The sequence below is a fragment of the Mchenga conophoros genome, linkage group LG13, assembly GCF_057382185.1.
Source record: "Mchenga conophoros isolate Kocher_MC1m ecotype Shallow Benthic linkage group LG13, M_conophoros_male_GT1.1, whole genome shotgun sequence".
Classification (NCBI taxonomy): domain Eukaryota; kingdom Metazoa; phylum Chordata; class Actinopteri; order Cichliformes; family Cichlidae; genus Mchenga; species Mchenga conophoros.
In genome coordinates this window covers 9,499,049-9,520,330 of record NC_140538.1, presented here as the reverse complement: position 1 = coordinate 9,520,330, position 21,282 = coordinate 9,499,049, and the positions used below count along the sequence as shown (strand labels likewise).

The 21,282-nt window shown below is 37.5% G+C and overlaps 1 protein-coding gene across 2 annotated transcripts in view; it reads right to left on the bottom strand.

Annotated features, from left to right (window-relative positions):
* Positions 1–798: 798 nt before the first annotated feature.
* The window catches only part of pank1a (pantothenate kinase 1a), a 32,613-nt gene continuing 12,129 nt past the window's right edge, over positions 799–21,282 (bottom strand). For both annotated transcript variants that reach the window (XM_085296310.1, XM_085296311.1), the window contains exons 2-8: positions 17,190–17,336; positions 15,768–15,973; positions 13,877–14,130; positions 12,002–12,178; positions 9,600–9,723; positions 7,159–7,284; positions 799–7,003 (exon numbers count right to left, since the gene is read on the bottom strand). In XM_085296310.1, the coding sequence (XP_085152436.1) occupies positions 6,944–7,003; positions 7,159–7,284; positions 9,600–9,723; positions 12,002–12,178; positions 13,877–14,130; positions 15,768–15,973; positions 17,190–17,336 (1,094 nt within the window). In that variant the 3' untranslated portion in view covers positions 799–6,943. The remainder of the gene's footprint in view (positions 7,004–7,158; positions 7,285–9,599; positions 9,724–12,001; positions 12,179–13,876; positions 14,131–15,767; positions 15,974–17,189; positions 17,337–21,282) is intronic.

The window sequence follows — 21,282 nt, the reverse complement described above, 5'->3', positions numbered from 1 at the left end:
GAGCCACTCCTTCGTTGCCCGGGCGGTGTGTTTTGGATCATTGTCATGTTGGAAGACCCAGCCTCGTTTCATCTTCAAAGTTCTCACTGATGGAAGGGGGTTTTGGCTCAAAATCTCACGATACATGGCCCAATTCATTCTGTCCTTAACACGGATCAGTCGTCCTGTCCCCTTGGCAGAAAAACAGCCCCATAGCATGATGTTTCCACCCCCATGCTTCACAGTAGGTATGGTGTTCTTGGGATGCAACTCAGTATTCTTCTTCCTCCAAACACGACGAGTTGAGTTTATACCAAAAAGTTCTACTTTGGTTTCATCTGACCACATGACATTCTCCCAATCCTCTGTTGTATCATCCATGTGCTCTCTGGCAAACTTCAGACGGGCCTGGACATGCACTGGCTTCAGCAGCGGAACACGTCTGGCACTGCGGGATTTGATTCCCTGCCGTTGTAGTGTGTTACTGATGGTGACCTTTGTTACTTTGGTCCCAGCTCTCTGCAGGTCATTCACCAGGTCCCCCCGTGTGGTTCTGGGATCTTTGCTCACCGTTCTCATGATCATTTTGACCCCACGGGATGAGATCTCATCCAGTCAGCTTGAAAAAAATTTTTTTTTTTTTAAATAAAAAATAACAAATAAATAAATAGTTACGGACTCTAATTGTAGCTTTCACCTTTAAACTAGCTATAGTTTATTAGCGTTTTTTTCCTAACTACTTCATGCTTTTCATCTTTTTTCTGTATAGATTGCAGTGTACCTTTCATTCGAGGTCAATAAAGAAATATCCAGAAAAAATCTCATCCAGTTTTAGTTTTATTTCTCTTTAGAAAAAAAAAAATCTCTTCACTTCAGTACATACACATTGCACAAGGCAGGGAGCCATTTTTTTAAACTGACTTTTTAAAAACCATTTCCCCCCCAAATCAGAGTTAAAAGCAGCAGCAGAACTGACGCTGACAACCAGCACTGGGATTCCCAAAACTTCCCAAATGCAGGCGAGCCAAGGTGAACAACCAGCACTGAAATCCAGCAGACAGAAAACAGGCAACCCCCCCCCACTGAGGCCACCAAAGAGCATCCAAACAAGCTTTGATTCAACAACTACATCTTTCATCGCCACCTAATGTTAAGTTGAACTTAGATTAAGAAATAACCTTGGTAAAGAAGTAAAATGGATTTGAATTCAATGGGGAAATGTATACAAACAAGTGGTAATAAATGTAAAATGTATATATATATATTAATTCTATATCCAATTAGCAAATTTAACACAATTACATGTTAATGTCACAAAACTTAGTATCTAGTTAATCTAATCAGTCACAGCACAATTAGCCAACAGTTTTAAATTACAGCCCCAATAGAATTATTAGCAAAGGTAATAACTCTGTCTTGTCATGATGCATTTTCTGTCTGCATTGGGATTGTGAGTCGTGCTTGGGAAACCTGGCTCTGAACAGTTAAAACAACTTTATCAACGGACAGATTGCTGGTGTAGAATATATCATATTAATATTTACAAAATCTCTGTACAATCAAATACACAATATCTGCCCCGCCAGTCAAGCATTCCAGAAAACAGTTAAAAGGCTGGATGTCTTCTCGTACCAGGATGTTCGACCAGATTAACAACCTCTGAGGAAATGTTAGGAAAATGGTGTGAAAGATATTAGACAAGCAAAAGGTCAGAGGAACATGTCATCACAGTGGCTTGTATTTAATATTAGGTTTCACTAACACTACAGAGCTCCAGGACATTTAAAATACTTTTCCCCCTCAAACATCCATCCAACATGATAGACTGGATTAGAAGAACACCTGGCACCATTCAAAAATAACTGTCACACACATCTGGAAAAAAAAGAAAAGAAAAAGAGCTTCTTCTGCTGCATAATTGGGTCTGAAACATCCTGATTACGAGCATCCACCTTGATTAGTGTTAACTAAATTAGCAGGACAGAAACTTCAGGAGGAGAAACTCACTCTCTGTCAAGATTCAAACAGGATTTCTCAGAAGGAAAAGCTAACAGGGTTGCATATCTTTTAGAGTAACATCAAGTCAAATCAACTCTGGTAGGTATTGAAGAAGAGACGTGGGGATAAAGATATCAACAGACGAGATACTGCATAGCTTGTTGGTTAGATTTCACTATGATTACATAAGATTTGCAGTTCAGTGGATACTGTAAGCCAGGGGTCCCCAATCCCAGTCCTCGAGGGCCAGTGTCCCTGCAGGTTTTAGATGTGTCCTTGATCCATCACAGCTGATTTACATGGATAAATTACTTTCTCAACATGTCTTCAGTTCTCCAGAGGCCTGGTAATGAACTAATCATGTGATTCAGGTGTGTTGACCCAGGGTGAGATCTAAAACCTGCAGGGACACCGGCCCTCATAGACTGAGATTGGGGACTCCTGCTGTAGGCCAAGACTCTGTACAGTACATAGAAATACATACTGGTCTGAATACAGATGGTCCCTTCCTATGGGAAATAAAACACCAAAAAAGTGTTAGTGATGTTCAAACAGCAAACTCTAAATTCAGACTGCTGTGAAAGCAGACAGAGACCCACACTGATCACTTATGATAACAGAAAAACCCACCACTTAGTAGTTCATTTCCTTAAAAGGACTTAATTCTTGTTTCACATTTTATCTACAGCATGATGCAGTTCCATAAACATTTTATCTGAAGAATTTAAAACCCAGCAAGTGTTCTCATTAGAAACAGTGAAGCTACAACAGTATGGAAGTACACTAGTTAGTTTCAACAATACTAAACGTATCTAAACTCAATATAATCCCATATTCCCACAACAGTCTATAACACCAGCTTCAAATTTCTGGAGTATGAAAATTATGTAATAGCTTGCAATTGTTAGTGGGGATATAGGGGTAAACAGTAAAATTAACAACATATCATTTATGTTCTACAGTGATTATGTATCATCTCAAAATGCTTCCCCTAACACCAAGTAAAAAGATACAACCACTGGTTTCCATAAAAAGATGTTCCCCTGTGCTGCGAAACAATGTTCTGCAGACAGTGGTGATATGTGTTCAAAAAGTAAAACTTTCAACGCTTTCCCACAGATTTCTGCACATTGACAGATTATGACGGCTGGAAGCAATTACACTGGTCTGTTGTGCCAACTGAAATCAATGGAAACATCAATAGAGAACAAAACAAAAAACAAAACAAAAACAAAAAAAACAAAACAGGCATTTTAGACATTTTGAAATCACACACACACAAAAAGATGCCAACTCACATTATCACTTCTTACTGGCCACAAAAAATAAGGATTAAAAACAAAAGACAGTCACAACCTCTACCAAAATAAAATAAAAAACAAAGGAAACCAAAGCTAGCACTGAAGGTTAATGTTGTTTATGTACCAAGATCCACTTGGGACTGCAGGTGGACACTTTGATATTCAGACTCTGAATGGGTATTAACTGCAATGAATCTTCTGTTACAGTACAAATGAAAAGGAGAAAAAAAAAGCAAGAGTAAAACTTAAAACTTGTAAAAATGAGGTGAAGTAGCAGGGAACTGAAGGACACAAACACGGTGCAACCAGGCTAACACATGTTAAAAGGCAAATGATTTGGTTTTTTAGATTAAATGAAGTGGTGGCACAAGTTATCAAACTCCAGCCTGATTTTAAAGCAGAGTGGCACCTGACAGATTGAGGTCACTAATTAACATCCAAACATCAGTTGGTACAAGGCAAAGGGGGGAAAACAGAAAAAGAAAAACACACAGAGAAGAAAGCATAGCTTGTGTCACAGTTTGCAGTGTCATCACAGCTAAAAGAAAACATCAGGAAACCTTGATCATTTTTGAGGAAGCAATTGCAAAACCTCTCTTCACAATATTATGCCTCCATTATTTCACTACACTGTTACTCAAAACACTTGCATAAGTGACGGCATTTACATTGTTCAAGCCATTACAAAGCTTATAAAGCCTGTTAACCTTTCAGCAGAAATTGAATACAAACTTTTAGTATGAATCACACTGGCTGGACTACAATGAGACAGATAACCCAAACCATTTGTCACAAAAAAAGTATAATTATCTATTTTGATTCTGTTCAATCACCAAATGGGAAACAATGATGCATTTTCAATTCACAAGAAAATCTTTTTAGATGTTATTGCACTATGGGTGTCAGTTTAAAATAAACGTTTCACAAAAAGTGGTCTATGATCCTACCCTCCTATGTGTTAAACACAAACAGATCAGCAAAGCAGCTTAAGGGTCAGGGTCAAAGTGTAGTCAGTGTGTATGTTAGATCAGCGTCCCCAACCCCCGGGCCTCGGACCGGTCTGTGAGTCGTTTGGTACCGGGCCGCGAGAGTTGAGGCTCAGGTGTGAAATGTATCGTTTTCAGGGGTTTTATCGGTTTTCAGCGTTATTTTGTTATCGTTTACTTGGTTTTCCTGGGTCTTTTCACGCGTTATGAATAAATTTTCTTTTTTTCGGTACCGGTACTGGTTTTATTTTGTTGTATTTATCCGCGACACCTTAAAGGCCGGTCCATGAAAATATTGTCGGGCATAAACCGGTCCGTGGCGCAAAAAAGGTTGGGGACCGCTGTGTTAGATGGTGAAGTGGGGACAATATTTGTCAATAAAATGTTCAGAATACTTTAGTAGGCTACATTAAGCTAGATCCTTAGGATTTTACCCTTGTAATTTTAAGTTTATATCTGTGTTATTCAGGTACTGTAGGTAAGATTTTCACAAAAATCCGCAATACTGAACACAGCTGGAGGTGTGAGTGTTGATAAAAAGTCTAATGATTGAAGGCGAATTAAGCGACGACTAACTCGAGATTGCGTAAAGCACATAGTTCCTATTCGGGAGAGTAAAGGCAGGTAGACAGTTACGCCTAATATAAAACAGTGGACAGTATTTCCTGCTTTGCTCAGCTTTATAGCTCAGCTGCTTTTATGATAAAAAGAAAGGCTGGAAAGGTTCAGGCTAGGAAGTGAAGATGGGTGGGACATAACAGCGTAATACACTTGTGGTCTGTTTCTCGAAAAACACTATACAATTCTTATAGCAAATGGAAAACTTACTAGTAGTGGGACTCCCTACAACTGTTGTTTCTAAGCTTAGTAAATAACACAAACCTTTCCTGTGTCCATGCAAACATGCGCTCATGTTAACTAAGTTTCAGCATTCTCAAATAATCGCAGATCACGCTATGTTTCCTTTAAAAAAATGGCAATGCTAAATTATTACATATTAAAGCTCTATGTGCCATTTTCAAGTATATGATAAATATACAAGTGTGTTATTTCAGCCCCGGTTACCTCAGTGCAGAAATCTGGACTGGCTCTCGGTTCAAAGGGTCTGAGTCTCTGATCCTATGGGTATTACCCTAAGTGTTAAAAATAGACTTGTTTATAGTTCTAGTGTCAATATAGACTTAGATCAGTGCAAACAGGCAGCAATAGCATATGAAGCCCATTCTCTGTTTAAAGTCTACCACATAATTGTGGCTAATACTCACCAATTATTTCAATTTAGACAATTTGGATTTGGATATTTTCCAGGTTTTTATGGTTGTTTCACAGCAAGCATAAAGTACCTGTTTAAAATTCTTGGGAATGTTGGGCAACTCTTAAAATTCTGTAAGTGCTTGTTTTTAGAGATGAGTAATTGGGGTTTGGGGGAAAATACAATTAATGGTCCAAACCTAAAACAGCTACCAACAGTGTCGGCACCAGAATGGTAAACAGTCTAACATGTTGTCCCCAAACTGACACTTTACCTTTGCATCATCAGCTAACTATTTTTTATGTTGGGATTCTGAGTCTGAACATTTATTAAACTCACACTACAAATCCCCAAACAAGGCATCAGCGTGGCAGAAAAGCCAGAAAAGGATGAATGAAGCTTCCATCTTCCTGACACTGACAGAAAACAGGGAAGTTAAAGAAAAACAGAAATAAATATAAAGATCAGATCAAGTATTTCATACATCACAAACACAAGCAGCCGAGTTAGACTGGGTTTTCAACAGTAGTTCTGGCGATGCCAATCAGAACAGAACAGAACAGAAATCAATGATGCACTGCAATCTGTTGGAAGACAACGTCTTGGTCCCATCACCTAACACTAAACTCAGCAGGTTGAGTATGCATGCATGGCAATCTGGTGGTGCTAGTTTTGCTTACATATAGGCAGACAAAGGAGAGACAAACAAAAAGCAAAGGCCATATGCAGTAGAGCAAAATAAAGACCGTTTTTTGTTTGTTTGTTTTTTTGCTTCCCATTGGAGCTGAAGGAGGCAGGTAAAGTATGAATCTCAACAGGTTTTGGCTTCAGTGCACTCTGCAGAAACAGTAGAGCAATGGGCTACTTTTTGTGCAACAAACCGGCAACCACAGCTGCCCAAAGGTGATGTTTCCTTGAGTTGCTGGTGGTACAAATCCCTCATTCAGCAGTTAACTCTTCTGCAAAGGTATCCCATTTTAAAGAACTGTTGCACAAATTGTTTCCCGGCGCACTACTGTCCCCAGGATGTAATGCTACAGTAGCTATTCACACAAACACAATAACAAAATACACCAAAATACTTTTTGTCTCTGCTTCCTGACATAGGGCTGATTACACGAATCAGCAGACCCCATTAACGGAAACCATAAATAAAAGATTACAATATTAAACGTCTATGATAGGGGGATGATGGGAAATTTAAGAGATGAATATTAGAGGTCATTGTTATTTACAGGTGTTAAATTATTAAAAATGGCTTTTATCAGTTTCTGTGTTCTCTCTTAGTGTTCCTTTTGTGGCCTCGACGAATGGGACCTTTCAGCAGCTTCAAAAGTTGATGATGTCACAGCATTAAGACATCACGGCCTTCAAGGGCAGGTGACATCGTCTTGTCAAGAGTTGATGTTGTCCTGACAGAATTTCCTTCAGGGGTCCTCTGTTGTCTTGAGCAGCTCCATCAGTGCTCCCACAGCTCCAAAGTAACCCTGGAGCAAAAAGACAAGCACATAAATATATCTTATAGGCTTTTATCATGTAACCAACCAGTGGTTTGTTTCTGAGGGTAAATATAATGATTATAATTATTATAAACACATTAAGCAATCGCTTTAATTTAATAAAAGGACAGCCGTTTGCTCACCTCGTGTTCAAGGAAGAGAGCTCTTAGTTGGCCTTTGGACCAGTAGTCCATGGCATAAGCTAGCAGCTTGGTGGACACTGTGTTGATACGGAGGAAGTTCCCAACAAACACCACACGCTCAATTTTCTTATGAGAAAAAGAAGAAAAAAATAATTTTAGAGAAACTGAGACCCAACAAACAAGAGTTTAAACAAGTAATTCACAAATTGTTCTGATAATGAAGAAAGGTCATTTCTAAACGCTCCTGTCATCTTAGTAATGACTCATAAATAGCTACACATAAAAAATGTTAGGTTATGTTCTCTTTATCAAGAGTTCAGCCAATATACTTAATTTTTAGATCTAATATTTTTATAGGCTTTGAAAATCCTTTATTAGTGTGACACTAAAATTCTTACATATAACCTAACAAGGAATAATGAACTGCAGAGTTCTTATTTTTCTCCGCTCTGTCCCTGGACACGGTCACCAAAGTGATACTAAATCCCAGGTCTTTCATTTGGTGAAATAAAATATTTTAAAGGTAAATGTTTCTTATGACATTGACAGTTAATCCATGCCATGCAAATTTGATTAAAAACTGACTATAATAAAAGGCATATAATCTGCAAATATAGTAATAAAGAAAATATAAATAAAATAAAGGTTCTCTAGCACCACCACATGGTGGTGCTAGAGAACCAATAAACAAACACTGATGAAATCTGGTAGAATACCAAAGACACAAAAATCTTGAAAAACATCCTGCTGTGGTGTATGCAAGTATGCAATTCCTCCTGAAAATTTAGCAGGGTAACTTTGTGTTTGTCGATGTAGCTTAAACAGCACAATTCTTTGCCAATATAATGGTCAAATACAGGACTAAAATCCAGTTATCAAGATTTTTGTTTATGATAAAATGCGGGTCTTAATTTTATTACTAAGGCTTTCAGAAGTCATTTAAAAGAAACCCTCCATAACCCTATATATGCACGTTTTTCTTCGCTGCAGCTCTGCATGCAGTGATAGCCCTGTACAATGCTGCTTGATCGCCATGCCACAAGGCAACACTGTAAAGAAGCTCACAGCATGTAGAAATACTCCAGACTGATCCTTTACTTCAGCTTTAGCTGCTATGGTTTTGGTTTTTAAATTAATTTTACAGTTGCCTATTAAAACTAATAAATTGTTGTCACATAGTACGAGTAACCCCAATCCCAGAATTGTTTTATAGCTTACAGCTGGCTATTTACAAAATATTACAACATAAGTGTGAAATCTGGTGATTTTGTTTTTGCCAGCAAAAAACCCCCCAAAACATAAGCATGATTTAAAATATAAACAAATCCAGCAACCTTACCAAAAAAAAAAACCAAAACTTAAAATTAAGGAATATATATTTGGACTTCTAAAAATACAAAAACAAAAAAACTAAACAAAAAAAAAAAAGCTCCACCCCCCACCTATGGAAGCCCGTTTCCGCCACTAAAAAACAAAAAAAGCTAGTATCCATAACTCGAAATTTCGAGTTATTTTCTCGAAATTTCGAGTTATTTTCTCAAAATTTCGAGTTATTTTCTCAAAATTTCGAGTTATTTTCTCAAAATTTCGAGTTATTTTCTCAAAATTTCGAGTTAGCTCTGCCAATCAAAAATATACGTGAATGAGGTCGCTTTCTTGTTACCCGGAAGCATATGGCGCAGTACCGCGCACTCAAAAACGGATCCCAACAAATTAAAGTATGTTTGCTGATAGTAACACCATGTGATTCAGCTAATAACACAGGGATTTCATCATTTGTGAAGCCAGGCTGAAAACACTCAGCAATCTGTGCATTCACGACTGGATGTAATACCGGTAGCTTAGCAGTAGCATTTGTAGCTGAGGGCTTCAGCTTCCGGGTAACATGGAAATGACGTCATTCACGTAGATTACTGATTGGCAGCGCTAACTCGAAATTTCGAGTTGCTTTTCTCAAAATTTTGAGTTAATATGTCGAAATTTCGAGAAAATAACTCGAAATTTCGAGAAAATAACTCGAAATTTTGAGTTATGGATCCTTTTTTTTTTTTTTAGTGGCGGAAACGGGCTTCCATACCCACCACCACGGACACACACAACAACAAAGAACTTTTCTTTTCTATTGTTAAATAGCTATAGCAAGCCATAAGATGTAACTTTTGAATGTGTTTGTAAAGAACAATTAGTTGATTTTATGTTTTTGGTAATCCTGAGTAGCCAGTAAAGAGTAGTTTAGGTGTAGGAGTGTCGATGGGTGATGCAATGACTAAATTCTGGTCTGGGTGTCTGTTTCTAAGAACTCAAAGAAACTATCTTAGAGGTTTATGAAACAGTAGATAAACTCATGCAAGTATCTGTATTACATAACCTTTATATGGCTATTATGATTAGCTGGGTATAGTTGACTGATTCAGCATGTGTGTGTGTGTGTGTGTGTGTACCTCGTTGACTGCACACATGCGTGCTATGGATCCTATGTTATTAGTGATGGTGACCAGAGTGGCTCTGGCCAGGTCTTCCTTACTGATGCTGTCTCGCTTCTCTTTGCTCATCATGTGACCAAAACTATAAAAGAGACCATAAAAAAACCCAACATGTAAAAGACATTTTCCTCAAAGTCTGATTAACTCTTCACATTAAAAAAACCAAACAAACAAAAAACGGAAACAAAAAAAAAAGTGAACCCATAAATTATTTAAAAACCTTTTGAAGCAACTGTCACTGGGTGTTACATGTGTTTTTACAATGCTTTATGGATCAACTTTGGACCCAGAGCTGCAGGTTTACTGTATACATGGTAAATTCAGTTTAACATGAGCACAGTGTGTCTCTGTGTAAAATATTTATAACTAACTGTTCATTTATTGGTATGTTTTTGCTTTTTTTTGCAATTAAACAATGTCCACACAATTTTGGATAATTTATCCTCTTATCTCATTGTGCTAAATGAGCAATTTATGTGAGCACATAAATCAGAGCTTTTAGCTCACTCATCAAGTTCCAAGGCAATTTCATCCACTTTACACAATTAGATTATTGATTAATCAGGTGTGCATTTTAGTGAGTAAATATCAGTTTAGGTTTTCCAGCTTTTAATCAGAGACACAGATTAAGATTTACTCTAGTGTTGTATCTGCATCTACAACGTGTTTTTTCCCCATTTTATTAATCTTTTATAGTTAAAATTAGGGCTGCTCAATATAACGATATATATCGGATGACGATATAAAAACATTGCTATCGTTTGTTTTGTGGTGTCGCAAAATAAACTGTTTACGGCAATATTTTTTCATCGTTTTGTCACTGTAGTGGCTATATTAATTTCTTAAAGTTCTCTCTTTCTCCTATATTTAATATAACCACGCTACCGATGGACAAGTGCCTGTTTTTTATGCGTTGTCGTTAACAACGACGATGGTAAAACCCTCCATGTCTGCTTATTTATTTTCCACATAAACCTTTCACAATAAAGCTCAAGATCCTGTTGAGACTTTTCAAAATAAACTAAATCACGTGAAAGAGTATGCAGAGTATTTACGGATGAGAAGCAAAAAAGAGCCGTCAGGTGCTAAAAAATAAACCTTTGACTCAAACGTTAGAACAGGCTTTTCCCCGCAGCACGCCGTGTAATAAATACTCACAAAGAAAACCGCAGCCGTTACAACTTATGTCTAAAAATGTATAGTATCATGCATCGGTTAAAACATTCGACTCCAGGTACACAACGCCCAGCTTGAAACACTTCACGCAAGTCGAGCTGCCCGAGATTCACAGAATTTTCAGAAAATTTTGAATTTTTGTGATTTATATCGTTATCGGACGATAGATGTCTTATATTGGGATATGAGATTTTGGTCATATCGCACAGCCCTAGTTACAATAACCAAATAGTATTTTAACAGTAAACAATGCAGTCCACCACAGATGCAGTGCAGCCAGCTGAAATAAGCTCCTATAACATCTCCTGTGACATCTACAAAAATTACAAGTGTTACATAAACAGTGTCATGTGAAACAGCATAACATTGTGAAAACTACAGTACACTCTTATTGCTTCCACAGAAATAAAGAGCAGACAGACTCTCCTAATCAAATGCAACAGATTAATTTTTTATAAATCATCTGCAGCTGTGATCACCTATATAAAAGCAGATGGTTTGCCAGTTTGCTGTTCTGGAGTGTTCAAGTTAGTTTTAACACACTGCCACAATATTCCTAGGAGTGGACATGCTAGAAACCTAAGAGCTACATCTCAGATTTTACAGGCCTCAGTTAGCATGTTAAAATTCACTACAATAAGAAAAAGACTGAACAAGTAGGTCAAATGTGAGGACATCCGTCTAACATTTAAAACGTGGCCCCAATTTGGACATGCAACTGGACAATGATCCCAAGCAAACAGAACACCTGAGAAATAAAACAATCAAGCTGTTGCAACGGCCCAGTCAAAGTCCAGACTTGGTGGGACAGGCCTCTTAATGTCAAGCAGATAGTCAGAGATAATGCTTACTTCAAGTTAGTGCTTCTAAAGCTGGTTCTCCAAGCTACTAAATCATGAAATGCACTTAACTAAAATGTTCAGTTTCACATGAATTCACTGGTTTTCATTATCATGTCAGAAGCGAAGACACCGGACAACCAGACAAATACAAGATGTGCATCCTGGTCAAAGTTCAGTAATACAAACCAAACACAGCTCTGTTCATTGCATCACACTGTTCTATTTATTGTCTATTTTATAGTATGCATACAAACACTCCTGGGATCAGTCTGTATTTCATTGTACCGCTAAAAAACAAAAACAAGAAGCTTTAAATATAGAAAGAAAAAAAAGAGATGTTACCTGGATGCTACAGCAGAGCCCTGTAGACCAAATCGCTCGTAGTCTCCCCCATAGATATCTTTCACCAGTTTGTCCACATTTGTAGAGTCACCTTTGCTAGCCATTTCCAAAGCCTCCTCAAACGTCTCGCAGCCAGTGAGCAGACAGCAAAGCCCCAGGAATGTACCACCTCCCAGACTGAAGGGTGTAAACAACATAAATTATAGATCAAAGAAAAAGAAGGGAGAAAAATGCTACTGAAGTTTAATGAAGCAATTGAAACGGTGTGAACACTTTAACACTGACAGTACACAAAAAATGTCCATATCAACTCCAACCTTGGAACAAATGTTAAGTCCTAGGCCAACAAAATGTCTCACACATTATGCTTCAACTGTAAAATAAAGCTCATAATACAAATCTTAACACATCTATGGTTTTTATGGCTTTTGGGTGACTTGTCATTTTAGTATTCAAGATTTAGTTTACTATGTTTTTATACTTTTATGTCTTTATTTAAACTCCATATTATTCATTTTATTTTTCTTTGTATCTTTGCATATGCTAGAGAATATTTTTAAACTGGCTATATAAATACATTCGATTAAAATATGCTACAAAATAAACACCTAGTTGGTGCCAGAATAAGTGAGGAGAAACAGAGCCAACATGAGACAGCTGTTTTGAAATAAAATACTTTATACAACATTAATGTATAAAGCCTTTGTGCCTCAACTAGCCCACACTACTCACACCCACAACAAGTGAGTTCTGTTTGATCATGTTTCTCTTCCTGGAACAGTGCAATAGATTCAGATGGAGGCTGTACATGCACACATAAACACTGATGTCACGGTGAGTAGCTGCAATAAGACACACTTGCCATTTACAGAACAAGGAAGTAAAGAATGACCAGAGGTACACTGCGACAACAGCGACTGGCCATAGTTGAAAAAATTTGTTTATAAGGTCAAATATGATTTCACTGTATTACAGAATACTCAGGAGGCTGAGTAAATCCTAATATCATCAAAGGAAAAACTCTTTGTACAACTCATAATGGGTAGAAGTAACTTCAATTTCTTACAAATATTTACAGTTCATTCTATGATCATATCTAGTTCTACAACTTTGTAAGTACTAAGGTACACAAGGTGATAATGAATATGACTGTCGCAACTAAAGCAACTGAGTCTGGCATATCTGCCAGATCTACTAAAGCCATAAAAGTGCCACCTTCACCTTTTGCACATACTCTTGAAAAATACTTCTCATGCAGAACTTCATGTTCAAAGAACACGGATGTAGGGCTTAAGAGGAGTTCACCACAACAACAAACAGCTGTAATCCTTCTGTTGTTTATTAGGTTGGAAATCACTTGGTTGAAACAGCACCTATTTTCTATCACTGGCACTTTTTCTTCCATAAATTTTGCTTCAAACAATGAGTTTATTTCACAGCCGGGTTATAGAAACATTTTTTTAACAAGTTTGTTAATGTGAAGAATAATGTGTATATTCTATTATTGAGTGAAAAATAAAAATAAACACTTGTCTATAGTTTATAGTTTAGTTATAGTTTATCTATATATATAATTTTTTACTTTTCTTAAATTATTATTGGAGCTGAACTCCAATATAGTTTCTCTGTACTTAATTAATACTTCTGTTAATAACTTATTGGTATTGTCTTCTACTGACATGGACTGTTCTACACACCATCACTTGCTTGTGACAGTAGCCACACTGCATCATTAATCTCTTGATCAGTTTTTTTTAATTATCTTAAAACTTATCTAATTTGAATTTTCAAAAATTATATTCTTATTATTATATTCTTCCACTCTGCTTATAAATATTCTGTGTGCACCATTAAAGAGGTTCCCATTCTCCTCACCTGGTACCAGTCACCCGTTTGTAGTTGTTCTCTGAGTACACAGCCAGTATGGAGACTCCTGAGCCAATGTTGACCAGCAACATAGGAAAGGGGTTGTCCAAAGTGCAGGGCTTCTTCACACAGCTCTGGGTGTCTGATGGGTTCTGGAAGTAGTAGCACTCAGGGTGTCCGTTGAAGCCTACCCGATCGACAAACAGCAGACCACGAATCAAGCAGTCTAGCTCGTCCAGCTTAAGCAGCTCCAGGTCAGCCATCTGCTCACAAATGTAGGAGGTTTAAAACATTGATAAGGCACTACTTTATCTGCTAAATTGTTCCTGATTATTTAAAGTAAAACATTCCTTGAAACCCTTGATTTGTCAGTTGTATAGTATTAAAATGACTTTCAAAACCTCACTGAAAATGGTCTTTAAAAATTAAAAAGTTCCTTATCCAAATGCAGACTAGACTATCAACATTCCTATAAAAGTATACAATGTGGATTACTGTAAATTGGCATGATGGTAACGGCGTAAAAATTAAGAAGAAAACTGGTTGCTTGTAGAAAATAGTAGAGCCCAAGAACTATGGACTATGACTTTTAGAGATAAAGAAAAAAAACATGAGTGTAGACGTGAGACATTAAAATATTTTAAAACACATTGGGGTTGAATTGATGACATTTAGCACAGTTTGTGCAGTGTCAGAGATTTCACTGATCCTGCTGAAGTGCAGACATGGTCAATGAACCTAGGTAAAAAGGTACTGTGAGGGAAGGCAAGAATTTCTGATGAAATTACATTGAAACACGATTCTGTAAACAAATGACCTAGATTTTTTGCACTTTTTGTCCCATTTATTCATCTATTAACCATTTTCTTGATTGTTTATCTAGAGTTTGAATTAACATATCAAAAATGGGCACCAAAGACAAAAAAAAAAAAAGGCCCCTTCTGAAACCCTATATGCCACAAACTGATATTGACCTCCCTAGAAATGTAAATTCCCTTTGCTTGTTCTGTACAGGTGGTTACTCCTGTGTATTTCCAGCTACTTTTTCACTGCAACTTTTGAATGGATCAGTGAGAGACTAAAAGTCACCTCAATATAAGAAATAATCAAAACCTCAATAAAAGTAGTCACAACTACCAGCAAACTCCTGGAGAGAGACTGCTGAAACTATCAGAATGGACAAAGATGTAGAAAAATGGCATGCATTTTCAATTTCTCTTTGCTATTTGGGCTGATTGGGACCTGATGAATGTAAAAACAAAGAATTACCTGATTTTTTCTTTTTAACCTGATTTTTGTTTCTAAGAAAAATGAGATCCACATAAGAGGGCATTCGTTTTAAATTTTGATAGAACAGTGGCAGTATAATGTCCTCGTAAGTGGATATCAGGCCCTTGTAGAGCAAAATTTAGTATTTTGGTCTTGACAACCAAAAACGTGACGTCCACATATGTGGACGCCAGGTCCTAGGAGGTTAAAAAAAAACCCAAATACTGTAAAATACTAGGACATGACCAAAATGTAATTAACACTTATTGCACCACGCAAAGTATGAATCCTTGCAATAGTGCTGGTTGCTTGCATTGGTTACGTCGTGGGCTGTATAAAGAGTCACTGCACAAAACTCTAAATCTGCTGTTATTTGCAAAGGTTAACCACCGTGAATTAATCTGCATATTTGAATTGACACAGATTTTCAAACATGAAGGATTTGTGTCTCCTCCCAATCTTGCACTGGGGAACTTTAACATGTTAGGCGAATGTGGTAACCACTACACCACATATCTATTTTCAATCAACTAAGTATTTGATTAATCAACTATTCACTGTAATTATGTTACAATGTTTAATCAGTACCACTGATACTGAGATGTTATCTCTGTATATACTGCACACTCACCATTCTGAACTCATTCTCAAACTTGTAAGCCCCGCCTCCAGTGGCACAGAGTGTTGTGTGCAAGCTAGAGAAGTTCTTATCCCGTCCCATCTGAATAAAGCGGGGCATGGCCTGTGTTGGGAAGCGAATGAAGTGCAGGTTTCCTGTCCTGCCGCACATGGTCAGATTCCTCAGCTCCAGGTGAACGTCACGGACACCTGTTTTACCTGAATAAGGAAAGAATAATTTTACCATATGGCATTGCCTCCTGATTTGTGTTATGCTTTTAATTTCGTTTGAACACTCAAGTGACCCAAAAGCTGAATTTGAAGCTGATAACAAAATTCATCTCATAAATTGTAAAACTGTAAAATATATCAGTGAGAGATACCTATATCCATCTGCATTAGGGCTGCCACAAACGATTATTTTGATAGTCGACTAGTCACCGATTATTTTTGCGATTAGTCGACTAATCAGATCATCATCCATTGGACGTAAAACTACAGCTTATTGCACCAGCAGCATCTGCTCTTATATAACTATCATTAGCTTACAGCTTTAAGTGTTTAAGGTCTGTGCTAACTAAAAATAAAGACAAGATAGTTTATTAAATTTTAATGAAATTTGCAGATTGTTTTGGTGAAGTTTAATAAACTCCTTGCTATCTAAAATATAACAGGACACTGGAGTATATTCTGGAGCATCTCACACTTCTGATAATCAGTTGTCTGCTTGACGTTTATTCAGCTGTGTAAAAACTAGAACTTTAATCTCAGACAAACTGATTTACTCAGGAACAAATAAAATACTAAAAAAAAAGCCAAACAATAACATTTTAAGTTATCTAAGTGACTCATATATATTTAACCTGAGTAGTGAAAGACGGCGGTGGGTTTGAAAACGATTTGCGGGGAGTCCGGTGTTCTCACGGCTCTAGTTAGCCTTGCCCCCGGCTCGCTAACGAGCTAGTGGGTAACAGACGTCTCCGAAAACGTTGGAGCGCTTTTGAAAATATGTGGTGTCCTGATAAACTGAGCAGATATTTGAGGTTTACACAGCTACATTCTCGCCTGAAAATATGTTAAACGTTTATTTTGTGACCCAGAAAGAATAATAAGAGTAACATTAAAACTAACTAGCTGCCGCCATTGTTGGAAACTGCGCTGGGCCGCGCTATGAATTCTGGGACACAGCTGCTTCTTCTTCTTCGGGGTTTAACGGTAGCTGACATCCTTGTACATGCAATGCTGCCATCTTCTGTTTCAGTCCGTTATTACACTCTTAAATCCTGCCACTTATTCCTGCGTCTTTTGTGATCTTACAAAGCTTCAAACGACGCGTCGACTATTAAATCAGTCGTCGACGATTTTGATAGTCGACGTAATCGTGACTAGTCGACAAATCGTGGCAGCCCTAATCTGCATGTGTAAATAGTCATACCATAGGCAACGTTTGAGGTGAGGTAGCGGCGGATTGACTTGAGGTTTTCCACTTCCTCCTGTTCTTCCTCTGCAGTTATATCGACTGGCTCAAAGTACACCAACTTGACCAAAGTTCCACCAATGTCCATACCAAACCAGGGGAAGGCTGGAGAAGGTAATGGAAAAACAAGTAAACTGTTACTTTAAAAAGGAAAACAAGACATGCAGACATTTTTGCATAACATATTGAATTCTGGTTGTTATGCTAATAAAAAATAAATACAGGCCTATTTCCTTTGCAAATGATAAGGACATACCCCTGAACCATGATGTGCTCTAGACCAAAGTTGCATGAAATAAGCACCAGAGACTCAGAGTAATAATCCTTAATAGAAATCTATGGAAGAACTCAATAACGGCAAGGCATTTATCCCCCAATCCCTTTGCCAAAAGCCAATTAAAAGCTAAAGCAGGAAACATATGAGCCAACTGTGTTGCTGCACAGATACATGAATCATAACACACTTTCAACTGTGATGTGACAGGCACATCTGCTCATTATTATCCAAGTCTATGGATATCATAATAAAGGAATGAATAAAGGAAATGAAGCAAATTCCAGTAATTCAATCAATGGAGTTTATTACTAATGTCTCCCCGTTCATTTAGATAGGAGTTGCAAAATAACTGCCCAAAGGCAGTTACGATGTACAAATTGCCAAGACAGTAATCTTGCTTCCAGGATGGTTTTAGTAGGAACTAGAGATGGCACGATACCACTTTTTTATGTCCGATACCGATACCGATATCATAAATTTGGATATCTGCCGATACCGATATGAATCCGATATAGTGTTTTTTAATCAACAAAACTGTTTTTTAAATATCTTGCTGCATTTTGTATAAGTTCATACTCAAGTTTAAAACAACAACTACACTAAAGCTATTCTGTTATACCTGTATGCAAAAAAAAATATTTCATAGTTCAGCAATACTGATCAATCTAATAAACTTAAACCTACACCATCCTCCCTATTCTGGTATTTTAAAGAGTACTTAGCATATATATTAAGCAACCTAACTAATAGGGTTCCAACTCCCAGCAACAATAAAAATAAATAAATAAAAAATAGGGAACCACCCCTCACGCTCCACCTCATGATGCTTAATCGACGTAATCAACCTTAATTTGATGCAGTGTGAAAAAAAAAATGCACAGAAATCAATTTTTTTTCAAGAAATATTAAATAGATTCAACATCTTTCTTCAACAAAATTGCAGACTGCACAGATGGTACCTTCCCAAAGGAAAAAGTACTATAGCTTACTAGGGTATATATATTAGACTTAATAGTTACTATATACAGTAATTGACTTCTATTCATTTAACATCAAATTAAAACTTTGGGTGTCAGATAATTATTCATTAAAAGCTAGACATTTTAAATGAGAATAAGAAAGAAAAGTATGTCTTTGTGCCCCCTTTTCCCTGTTCATGCCCTATCGGCCCCCCTGGCTAAACTTTGCTAGATCCGCCCCTGCACAGTTACCAGCGTCAGCTACGTAGAAAAAGATCCTGGAGTAGAAAGTAATATTAAATACATTCTAACAATAGCTGATCAAGCTTAAACGTGCTGCTGTTGTTCAGCCGCTGGTTTCCTCTTTCTGGTGCAAAGTGGGCCAAAAGCAAACTAGAGTCACGGACTCGCGACAGAAAAGCCGATCAGCTGATCGTTAAGCAGTTTCATGATTGAAGTAGCAGCAAGAAGAGGCAGTCGCTTGTTAAGCTTAACGCAGGAATGCTTTACAAACATTCAGAGATGGACTTACACACTTGCTTTACTTCTCTCGGGATAACTTTATCGGAGATGAAATGCCGGGTTGCTAGCGAAGCTCCACATGCTATCCAGACCACCGACAGGTCCCGCATGCCACAGCCGCTCTATCACGTGATGCATACTGCTCCAACGTGCTAACGTTCTGAGGTGAGTTACGGGGTGTTGCAAGTTTTGTGAGGTGCTTTCGTGATATTTAATGGATCGGATTACATTTTTTATTTTTCTCCGATATCCGATCCAGTAATTTAGGTCAGTATCGGACCGATACCGATACGTAATATCGGATCGGTCCATCTCTAGTAGGAACACTGTACATCGAATGCTGCAAAAAAACAACAACACTCGAGCAAGGGGAAACAATCTGGACTTGATATTTTCGGGTAGAACACTGAGTTCAGCACAAAAAAATGAAAATCTTCCAGCACCACTGGCTAGGAAAAAAAGCTACCACAGCACAACAAGATTGCCATAGAAACAGTTACCACTCCCCATCATCTCCTGTTCGCTCGGTATCTCATACACTGTTCAGCCTCCTATTTTCTCTTTCCCTTAGCTTCTCCTCTCCTCTCCACCTCTCAGCCTTTATCACAGTCTCATACACACCATCCATCTTCCTTTCTCGACCTTTCCCACTTCCTCCCCTCCTCCATCTCCATCAGCATTCTCTCATTTGGAGTTTCTTGCCTTTCACCACACATTTTTCCCTTTTGTCCTTTCAGCTTTTTATTTTAGTGAACACCATCTTCTTCCAGCTTCATTCTCTTCCACTCCTCCTTATAGCTTTCCCTTGTATCTCATCTGTCAGTCACTTTAATTAAATTAACATTTACATGGCCAGGATGACATAAGTGATACTGCAGGATGTTTTTAATTCACCACAAAGCAACGGATATTTGCCTCCAAAAACAATACATCAAATTGTATTCTTATTGATTTTTCTCAAGACATACAAAATGTATTTCTATTTTTAGAAGCTAACTGCATTGGCACTTCAGCAAAGAGAAAAGTTCTGGTTGAAATTTTGGTAAGAATGGTTTGATAACAAAATGAGGTTACACAGAGCTAAATGAGAGGAAAAACACTCGGCATACCTCAAGTTTAGTTTTAAGGTTTTGCTGCGCTGTAGAGAGGCAAGACAAATATGAAAAGGAAGGTTTCGCACATGACATTTAATACTGGCTGTATCATTTAGTGTGCAGTTGGGTACAATGGAAACCATGTGCTAGTGTTCAAGACAACCATGCTCACTTAAACTGTGTTGCTGTGGAAGGCAGCATTGAACAAAAGAATGTGTTGAAGCCAACCATTTAGTACATAACTGGTAAACAGCACACTGAGACAATATATAATGTCTTTCACATGTAAACAAAATCCTACAGAAACACAGATGATAAACAAATGAAGCATGCTTCTATAACCCCTCGGCTGATCAGTTTATTATGGGACCCAAACACTGACACTTGTGATGTGTCCTTACTTTATACATCAGCTTGATTTCCATTCTGAGCAATATATATTTCCCTGTAAATATAGAATAAGCAATTCAAGACTCCAGGCGTATAAACTTGGATTTGGTTCACTGAATACTGTTAGATGCTAAGAACACATTTTATTTTAAACCTTCAATGAGAGTAAATGTTGATCAGTAAGCTTCTCTACTGAAGCAGCTACCTCTGAATAGAAGTTCAGCATATGATTAATCACTTAACTGTAAAAAGAGTGTGTCCCTGCAGTCATCAGTTTCCGATCAATTTCAAAAACTCTCAATAATAACACAAAGAATAAATAGTAAATACAACATTCATAAATAATTCATTAATTAACTGTTTCAAATCCAAGTAAATCAGACTTAGAACATTGATATATTTGACTCTTTACCTTCATGACAGTAGTAGTTAAACACTGAACTAATTTACCACCATTTGGACTTAAAAAGGTCAGCACGTGACTGTTCACTGCCCTCTCTGCGCCTTTACTGTGGCCCTTGCATGATGATCAAAGTGACTATTTCACAACTGACCAGTGAAGGGAACAGACTGAATGTCTGGCTTACTGAGGCAAAGTCCACTTTCAGCTAAGCTGAGGATTCCACTTCAGAGGATGATCACTTGTAAACACATACTTTATGATTTGTTAGCAATTAGTGTTAGCAACACAAGCATATGCACATGTGACCCTTGATCTAATGTTTATGGTAAATTATGTCAAACTGACATACTATACAGACAAAAGTATTGGGCCAAATATCTTAATCTTTGAATTCCGGTGTTTTAAA